This window comes from Pempheris klunzingeri, unplaced genomic scaffold (genome assembly GCF_042242105.1).
Source record: "Pempheris klunzingeri isolate RE-2024b unplaced genomic scaffold, fPemKlu1.hap1 Scaffold_382, whole genome shotgun sequence".
In the NCBI taxonomy this organism is placed as follows: Eukaryota; Metazoa; Chordata; class Actinopteri; order Acropomatiformes; family Pempheridae; genus Pempheris; species Pempheris klunzingeri.
The window spans coordinates 9,595-20,850 of NW_027255325.1; the positions used below are offsets into that span (position 1 = coordinate 9,595).

General features: G+C 26.6%; 1 protein-coding gene across 1 annotated transcript; it reads right to left on the bottom strand.

The window, feature by feature from the left end:
• Positions 1-288: 288 nt before the first annotated feature.
• On the bottom strand, positions 289-1,601 carry LOC139225553 (serine/threonine-protein kinase PAK 3-like; the record flags this gene model as incomplete). The annotated part of the gene is made up of 7 exons (XM_070856336.1): positions 289-375; positions 437-574; positions 690-886; positions 1,126-1,210; positions 1,264-1,359; positions 1,405-1,495; positions 1,538-1,601. Coding segments are annotated over 7 exons (758 nt in total), but the record flags the coding sequence as incomplete, so codon positions are not given.
• Between the last annotated feature and the right edge of the window lie 9,655 nt (positions 1,602-11,256).

Here is an 11,256-nt window from a genome sequence, read left to right on the forward strand (position 1 = left end):
TTAGTTTGACAGCACCACCGAAATATTTAACCGAACAATATTCGTTGATTTGTGTTCATTAATTTTTAAATTCTCGGAATAAATTAAAAAAATAAGTTCATTTGACTCCAAAAATTACCAAAGTTTATTAATCAAAGTAATAAACTTTAATAATTAAATCTAAAATCTATTTATGTGATCTAAAGATAACAAGCAGGCTGAAAATTTTATTGAGTAGAATTTTATTAAAAATTAACAATAAATAAGTTATGTCTAAACAATAAGATGTGATATAGATTGTAATGTGGTCTACATGATTCTGACATTGCTACTTTTGGCGAGATTGATGAGTTGTGTCAACGATGATAGAGGTTTGGCTTTTAGAAGGAAAGGACTCTAGAGAGGTTGTATTAATTTTTTAATATAGAATGACTAAAAAAAATATATTAAGCATTACTTTAAGTAAGGCTGAAGCACTTGGTCTTTTTTCTTTGTCAACTTCTAGTTGTTTGTACAGAAATTCAAGGAAAAGAGGACTCATGTTCCTAGCATTCTGTAATTTAGGGCTTCCAACTGTAGCAATAAGATAGATTGCCTTAAAGAGAAATTATTATAAAAATTCAGATAAATTGTTATGAATATTTATATATATTATTAATATTATGAAAAATTAGTATAAATATTCAAAAAGATCGTTCCATATATTTTACTCTTAAAGGGTTTTCATTAAGATATGGTGGTTCCCCATCAACCATTTCAATAATCATAATACCCAAACTCCATATGTCAATTTTAGCATTGTATTCCTTACGACTAACTACTTCAGGAGCCATCCAATACGGTGTGCCGACCATAGTCGTACGATTATTGTTTTCACCAGATATTTGTGCACAAAAACCAAAATCAGCTAAAATTTTAAATATAAATTTATTTTACGTACGAATCATTAAGGTAAAGTTACTTAATTTTACACTACCATCCATTCCTAATAAGACATTATCGCTTTTGATATCCCTGTGTATAACACCTCTTGAATGAAGAAATTCTAGAGCTTTAAGTACCTTTTAAAAAAAGTAGTTATAATAATGATAATAGATTACATAATAAAGATATAAATATATAATAATCAAATAAATACTTCACGACTAACAGCTGCTATTTGTCCTTCATCCATGCATGTTTCAGTTACTACATTTGTCAGTGGACCACCGTCAAGATATTCCATAACAACCTACATTTATTATTATTATCGTAGAATTGTTAATATAGAATGTTAGGTAGTACCCATAATTCTTCGCCAACAAGATAACTATCTACAAAATTAACAACATTTGGATGTTTATTTTTTCTCATGACAAGAATTTCATTGATAATAAGTTCCTGCATAATTAATCAAATTATGGAAATTCTTACTAATTAAGTAACTTTTTTAGGTTGTTGATTAATATTCATTTGTTTAATGGCAACTTCTGTAGCAGTAAGTATATCAGTAGCAATATATACAGTACCAGATGCACTAATTAATAATAAATAATTAATAAAATAAATTATTATATACCCTTGACCAATTTTCTCATAATTAGAATATTTTCTGCGTGGATTTCCAACATTTACAACAGCCGCTATAAGAAACAATTCACGAAAGTGAGAAAAAGTAAAATATTATTACTAAGTCTTGACATTATAGATTGATCATCTTCATCCATTTCTTTTTTACGCCTTGATGGTTCTGCAGTTTTTCTATCTTGAGCCTCAGCTAAAGTTTCGTTAGATAAAGAGATTTTTTGTGGTTGTGATGTTCCAAAAACTCCGGCAATTTCGTTAGCGGTAATCATTCTAGATTTCGTTCGTTCAGGTCGTGAGGGAATAGCTACACTGCTATTTGTCGAAGATACATTTGTGTTAGATGTATTATTTTGACCAGAAGATTCATCTCCCTATATCAGAAATAGAAATTATATAAATCTATACTTATTTATGCATATATATCTTTTTAAGTTATCATTAAATAAAATACTTCATTTCCTATATGCATATAGTTAGTTTATAATGTCAAATTGTAAATTTATAATAAAATAAATACCTTTTTGATCCGATGTTGGTTTTGTTGGGCATATATTCATAAATTTTGCAGTTGGGCTACAAGCTGAATTCGTTTCATAAAATGCTAATGCATCAATAACAGCCTAAAAAATTATTACGATTATAAATGAATAAATAAATGCATAGAAGTAAACTATTAAAAAAGTTTATATATCCATAAAGACTTGTTAAGAAAAATCTTATCCTATATTTGTTTATTTTAATATTTTTGACATGTATATCACTTCAACTAATACAAAAAATTTTACCAGAAATTATTTCTTCAAAATTACTTTTAACGTGCAAGTGTTTAAAATACGATTAGTGAATATATATATTCATTAATTTAAATCAAAAATTGTATTTTTTAAAGCTCAACTGCATTGTATAATATCGTTATTTAATAAATAAGTGCTAAAATATCATACATAAATAACTTCATAGCAAAATTTTTTTATAAAATTAGCATCAAAGTTGATTGTCAAACGAGATTTTAAAATCGGGAGGGCTATAACATGTATCTTTAAATTATTCTTCAAATAACGGGTTTAAAATTTATTATCATCATAAATAAATTAAATTATGTATTTAAAAAACTAAAAGAATACGGATCAAGTCACTTCTCATCATTATCATTGAAGACAGAAAAAGGACTATTAGTAATTATTTACTTATGATTTCGATATAAATTTAGTTTAAAATCAAATTAAATATATAGCTTCTATCATTTAATTTATTATTTTGAAAAAGTATAAAAATGCAGTTATTTTAAGAATCTACAGTAAAATTATAGATAATGGCCAAAATTGAGCTTATAATGTTAAATAGAAATCTTAATATGAGAATTAATGTTAATTTAAAATTCCAAATATATACTATTAATGCATATACATAGCATATAGTACGACATAATAGCAAAAATAGCATTTTATGCGTATAGCTTACATGAAATAACTTTATTATTTATATTATTAAGTGAGAAGCTTAATTTTATTGTAGTACTTGATAAGTTAATTATAATTGGTTAATTCTAAAGAGCTACAAGTATTTTTTGCAATAAAATAAATTATAAAAAAACTTAAATAAAGAAATCTCAACACATCTTGATCAATCAATAATTACAAGTAGAACTAATCTTGTAACACATTTAGAAGAAAAATGGGTCTCATTGCCGGGATCTCGAAAAACTTTAATGGGATTGGTGCAACTGATTATAGTTCTCTATTAATATATTATAATTAGGTGTAAAGTTTCTTATGCTAATTTTCAGTATTTACTTAAGATTTTTTTATTTTTAAAGGGAACTGATCTTTGAATTGTTAACTTCCCTAATTGGCAATGTCTGCTCAGAAATACAAGTTAAATATATCAGTTCAAAAATTTTTCGTGCAAAAACGTATATGATCTTTTTAGTGTTTTGCTTCTAAATATCGATTTCAAAGATTTGACATCATGAAAATCAATCATTTATATAACTGAAGTTCATCAATGGCTGTTTCAACTAAAAAATTAAAAAGTGACCTAAGTAAATCCAACTTATCTTCAATTTCCTTCTAATCAACAAATCATTTGTTAATTCAGCGTATAATTTAAGAAACTAATAAGTTTGTATATTTGAAAATAGCTGTATAAATTTATCAGCTCGTGTTTTAAAATTTTAAAAGTGATTAACGTTCTGCTAATTCAGCCTCTTAAAAAATAATTAAGGCCTTAAATAAAGGACGTTGATTAAAAGTCAAATCATGAGTAAAAAAATCTCTTATCTTGTATTTTCGATTTTAATTCATAAACATCCTCCATTACATGCACAGTAAATGATAAATTAGAAACGTATCATTACTCGCCATTATCTTCGTAAATAAATACACAGGATATGCTTTATATGTCTATTAAAAATTCCTTTATTTGAGATCTTACTCATATTAATACTTTTGATACACTTAACGAGCATATATTTTTGTCTTAAGGAACATCAGAAGTATCTGCCTCAATATCATCCATGTAACTTTCTAATTGGCTAGGAATATAATTCTTTGCTCTTATTGAATTTACTACACGCACTACTACATTGGTAATATGATTTAATTTTAGCTTGCAGAGGTTTTGTTGGTGTATGATCAAATTAAAAAAGACATGATATGTCAAATGGAAACTCATCCTTGATTTATCATTCAAAAAATTTGACATTCCGGAATGTCTACTGGTGAAAGAAGGAGTACCATTAATTGTAAAAATTGCTTATATATCAAATATTAAATGTCAAGTGAGTAATCAAGCAGTGACTTTGTTTTGCAAACCTTTTCCATTATTATTGACAATGAGAGATTCCATTGATAAAAATTCTTCTGAAGTAAATAAGTAACTGAGCAGTTTCAAGAAAATCAGCATTCTCATCTAAATCTAAAGAAATCAACTGAAAATTAGCCCTAGTTGTTAAAAATTATTCTTGAGTATCAAAGGCAATGTTATCAATGTGACAAATATCAGTTTTTAACAAAAATATGGCTTTTACTGTCTTCCATTCAGGAAACAGCAACCATGTAATCTTTAATAAATTTTGTTTTTGCAAATGACATGGTACTCAGCGATTTTTGTAGATAATTAAAAATTTTACTATGTCACGATCTTTTGTAATGCTGACGTTTTTGTAAATATCTGCATTGTAGCTTGTTAATACTCTCCACCAGATCTAATGCTATCTTTTTCAGTACCACATTTGATAAATTTTATTCAAAGTGTATTTAACCCTCTAAGTATCTTGGGGTCGAATCGACCCCAAAGCGATTTTAAAACTGGCATAACTTCTTCTACTCACATTAAATAAACAAGTAATTCCATCCAATCCTCAAAAATATATTTCTTTATCAATAAATGTAAAAATTTATATTTTTAGTTTTGTAAACATGGAGAAAATTAAAAAACACCCTCCAAATAACAAATGGGGTCGAATCGACCCCACTCTTTTATTTGCTATTTATGTGAATCTATAATTTTTAGTTTATTTTTAAAAATATTAGGATATTCTATGGACAGAATCTTGAGATATATGCAGGTTATTAAATCTATTGAGGGCACGTGATCAAATAGGAAATTGTTGTACGTGGTTATATCTTCTAGATTTGTGAGAAAATAATTATTTTTCATTATTCTGGTTAAGTGTAATAATATTTTTTAAAAAAGATATTATGGATTTCGACTTTAACAATTCTATTTATAACGATGAATCCTCTGGGAGTGAGTTTGAAGATGCTCTTATTGATGATTATTACAAAGAAAGTGATGATGAGCTAGAAAACTACGATACGTCCTTTACCAGCAAGAGTGGCCTTGTTTAGAACAATAAAAAACCTTCTGCATCAAGAGTGTGTGCAGTAAACATTATGAATACTTCCTCTGGTTCAACAATTTACACAACAATCAAGTTAAAATCAATGGTTGACTGTTTTTTCTTATTCTTTTCTAACAAACTAATTAAAATTATATTGGAACACACAAATTCTTTTGGATCTCAACATTTTGGTGATACTTGGACTGATAATGATGAGGTTGAATTGAAAGGGTATATTGGTAGTCTGCTACTAATGGGTGTACACAAAGACCGAGAAGAACCTCTTTCAGAATTATTTAGTATGAGTGAAGGTAGAGAAATATATAGAAAGCATTTTAATTTGCAGCGGTTTAGACAAATCACACGACCATTACATGTTGATGATATGTCTACAAGAACTCAGAGAAGAGAGCAGGATAAATTTTGCCCAATTAGAGATTTTTGGATGTGTTGGAAATCATGTTTACCAAGATGTTTCTCTCCTAATTAAAACTTAACAATTGATGAACAGTTGGTTCCTTTCAGAGGAAAATGTCCATTTAAGCAATATATGCCGCCGAAGCCTGCTAAATATGGAATAAAATTTTTTATGGCAGTTAACCCTATCTCCATTTATGTTTATAATGTTGATAGTTATCTGGGAAAGAATATTATTAAAACAACTCGAAATAGGAGTGTTGGCGAAAATATTGTTTTACAACTTAGTAGTCCACTTTTCTATTCTGCAAGAAATATAGTTACCGACAATTTCTTCATATCATTAAATCTTTCTGAAAAACTATTGGCTAGAAAATTAACGTTATTAGGAACAATTCGTCACAACAAAAGAGAACTACCCCCTTGTGTATTACCTTCAAAAAATAGACAGATATACAGCACTACCTTTCTCTACAACGGAAAAAATATGCTGACTTTGTATATGAGCAAAAAAAATAAGTCAGTTTTCTTCTGTCAAGTGGAACAACCAATGACACCATAATAAGTGGAAATAGAAAAAAACCAGAAATTTATATCGCTTATAATGAAACAAAAGGTGGTGTTGACACCATCGACAGAATGTTAGCGTCAGTTTCGACTAGATGATTCAACAGGAGGTGGCCCATGATAGTTTTTTTCAATGTATTGGATATCTCTTTTGTAAATGCATTTTGCATATATAAAGATGTGTTTAAGTCATACATCATAAGGCGGAAGTTACTCAAGGAAATCGCTGCAGACCTATATATACCCCTTCTACAGACAAAAAATAAAATATTTTTAAATATATCACCATCTTTAGTCTCTTTAAAGTGTCAAAACCTCTTTTAAAGCCATACAGATGTCAAATATGTCCAAGAAAAACTGTAACATATTGTAATAAATGCAACCGGTATTTTTGTAGTGACCATTCAGCCAAATGCTGTACCCAATGCTACAAACATTAGTAATATTACAAAATATATAAATTTTCTATCTATTTTTCTTTTTCTTGTTTTTATTGATTAATTATTCCATGATGGACTTTTGGCGCAATACGACATAAATAATACAACGGCTAGTTGTTTTTGTAGTAGCAGACCATAGAAATTCAACGAGCATTACTTAAATTGAAAACTGACTGCGATAATTTAAGCAATAAGCGAATTTTACATTATAATAAAGTATTTTCACATTAAATATTTAATACCTTAACTAAGAAATAACTATAGCTTACAAATTGTCTGGTACAATAGTAGCGTTATATAGAGGATTAGGTTTTTATACTTTAAATTACTTAAAATTCTATCGACAGAATTTCAAAATACTTTAAAAAAGAAATTAAAATAAATTTATTGCTATAAAGAGAAAATAAAAAAGTGGGGTCAATTCGACCCCATCTGTTACTTCGAAGGTTGTGGATTTTTTGATCATAATATTTTTAAATATATTAGTAGAAAGCAGAAATGCTGTCAAAATAATCAAGCATACATAATTAGCTTTGACATCAATAAAAAAATATCTTCCTACCCAGCCACTGCTAAAGATCCGGCATTAATTTGTAATATTTTGCGTTATAAATTGCTCTCAAAATGTCATAATCAATAGCGCTGTGAACTTTAAAATATAAACTTTAAAAGTCAAACATAAAAGGTATCGTAAGCAGGGGAAGAATTAGTAATATTGTAAGCGCGCGCACTTCTAACAACGCAACCGCGCTTATAAGTATCCGCTAGCGCAGAACTGACGTTAAGTTAAAGACGTTAGTGATCTATTGTATGCTTGACCGCGTTGGGTCGTCCTCAGTGCTTTGCAAAGGAAAAAATGTAAAACTAAACTTTCTTCATGCTCAAAATTACCACAAAATAAACAATGATACATTTAATTATAAATTGTTTATTGAACCCCGCAGTTAACTGATAGTTTTTTCAATTTAGTTATATATATTTTCGTTAATTATATCATTATTCGTATTTATTTGTGATTGCAGAATATCCAATTTGTAGTAAGCCCACTCGTGTATTATCCCCAACAGTCGGAATTTTTCGTTTCCAAAGAAAACTCGACAGAAAAATTTTAATGATGCATCCCTCTATTTCTTATTTAAATTTTATATGAATTAAACTTAGAAGATAAAGCGTATTTTATAGAAAGAAAAGAAGAGTTGCTAAACTCTAATTAATATATATCTACAAGAGCCTGTGCATTTGTAAATATATATGTAGATATATAATAATATGGCGATTGGTCCACGATATCCAAATAAATAAAACTTTAAACGACATAGTAGTCGTTTTATAGGAGAAATTTTTAGATATTCTTTTATAAATTACAACTCGTATTATACCAAATTCTTAAATTATATATATATATATATATATATATATATATATATATATATATATATTTGTGGTGCAACAAAATGAAAACCAACGTATCCTCATAAAAGAATGTAGATTAAGGCCTACCAGAACGGCATGTGACCTTAAAAAAATTTTTGAGAGACGTCTGTCTGAGCTATTATATTCTTTACATAGTTAAAATAGGCAAACTGACAAGAGTCAGATTTATAAGAGAAAATTCCACGTTGGAAGGGTTTTGCAAATTCAGCATATATCAATAATTATCAGAGTAATCGATGCAAAAAGACTTCTTTTGTATTTTTTAAATTGCCATTAAAGATCAAGCAACATTAGAACGAATTATTATTCAATTTGTTAACATGTAGTCAATAATTCATACTAACATAAAGTTGCCATTCATAAATACAAACTAATGAGCGCTTCTAGTTAAAAACAAAGGCAAAACTGAATGTTTATGGGAAGTTTTTTAATGAAAATATACCAAAGTGCAAACTACAATAAAAAAAGACAATTTTTCTTCATATACTTTAAAATACTGTTTCAAAAGGAAACAACATATAAGTATACGCCGAAATAATTACACAAAATAAAATTACATTATAATTTTGAATGTTACAATATAAAATTTTAAGTCATTACTTTTAGTCATAAGCTTCGTTTAAATTCGTTAAAGAAAAATTCCGAGTTTTATGGATAAAGTAAATTTTAAAATTAATACACCAATCATGAAATACGTTTGAAATTATTATTTTAAAAAAGTAATTTAAAAATAATTTTTTTCAAAATTTGCTGTTAAGTAAAATGGTCGTAACGCGTTTCATAATTTATTTTCGGCCATATCGAATCATCTAATGAGTCCTCTTCAGTTCTTTTATAAATGTGACATATCAATAAAAATAAAAATCAAAATATAATGGAACAGCTCCACAAAAATTATAGTAATATTTTAATGAATTCTCATATTGATATTCTGCGTAGTTAACTGATGATTTAGACATGAACTTTTAGATCAAAATAATCTACAAATTTTTTTACTAATTATAAATGTTATTTAGTTTTTTTTCACTTTTTTAGGGTGAAACAACGCTAATGATGACATGCATTTCAAAAATAAATTCAATAGGGGTAGTATATCATTAATCATCCTTTACAGTTGCTTTTTACATGCTTTTTGAATCGCTTTTATTGTTAAATAGTTAAAAAATATTCTTTTTATAGGATTTTGAAAAATTCGTTTGTATAAGAAATATTTGAAAATAAATAATTCTACTTAACTACTAATCATTGGAAAGCGCGCGCATTGCGTCAAATTGTCTTCTTGGAGCATTCTCGTGAAATCGTTTAAAGTTAATGCGCAAATCATAAATGCCCAATGTAAGATTTGAATTAAAAAATAATAATTTAGATCTTAAATATACAACTAATAATTTTTCATTAACTATTAAAATGAAAAAATATAAATTCATATCAAATTGAGCTATAACATAGTTATGACGATAATTTTTGCAAAATTATATTTGTAAAATTATATTTGTAAAAATTTATAGAAAGTTTTTAAAAATTAAAATTTGGATGATTTTAAATCTCTGAAATTCAATATGGAACCATTGAATAAAATCTCATTTAATATTTAAAATCTTCATTATAATGAATACGTAAAATCCTCATAATATTCATAATAAAATTCATAAAAATTATACGTAACAGTGTATGTTTATTAAGCATATTTTTAAAAATCTATAGATTTATTAGAATCGTATAATTAGTTGCATTTTAATATCAAAAAATATAAGTACATATATTCTATGATGAATAAAGTGATATCTAAAATTATACAGATACATCACGTATCATGTGTCATATTTTGACGCAACTGCTATTCATTGTTATGGCAATTACTAAATGTAAAAATGTATCTCAAGTTTAAAAAAGTTCACGCACTATTTATAGACTAATTCTAAAGTTAAATCAATAAATATTCTCACTTGCACCAGGTATAATTTATGTAAATTCAAAAAATAATTAGAAATTTCTTATTAATAAATAATCAAATTTCTTATGAAAAAATAAATTACTCTTAAATGTAATTATTACTAAGCCTAGCTAAAATATATATACATTTAATCGATTAGAAATAACTATCTGCTTAATTTCTATTATTTTTACAACAATCAACATTAGGTATGATATATAAGTCATTTACTCAGAATTATGTATATACAGAGATATATATCACCGTGGTATTTAATAATATCGGCATTATTTTTAAAAGAGTAGATCATTTATAACTACTACCTGTGGATTATCTTGTTGTTCTTGTGTTGAGATATTGGAATTATTTAGCATATTAGTCCATGCCTCTGGTAACCCCTAGCATGTTATAAACAAATGATATCATATAAATAATTAATAAATAAGAGTAATTCAATTACTCGTAAACTCCCCGATACTGGATCAAAATTAACATGAATATTATGTTTAAAATCAGTCGGTCTTGATATTTCTATTTTATTCTTTTCTACATAAATAAATAGAGATATGTAAAAAAATAAATCAATTAACAATATATAATCAATTTATTTTTTGTAATTTCTATTACGTTTATTTTTATTTTTTGATTTGGTATTTGTTTGAACACTCTCAGAACGTTGAACTTTCGTCATTTTTCCAAGCGTATCCATTTGATTATAATTTGATTAGTAAAATTATTGTTTTTTAAATTAAAATATTAAATTAAATTTCACAGTATACAACTTATCTAATAAATTATTTATTTCAAAAAGATATAAATAATATACCTTATCACTGTATACAGTTGAAAAATATATTCCCAATAGACTTCGTTGGATTTAATCTTCAAAGATAACCCATCTAATATAGCTCGGAATGCAGTTATAATATTATAACTATTCGGATTTATTCAATCTTATTTTGTTTAATATTATTTAACTTTTATCCTATTGTCAAATCATAAACATCATCATACATCTATATTTACTACAACATAGGATTAAATTTTTTTGTAAAATGAACATTATTATTATTACC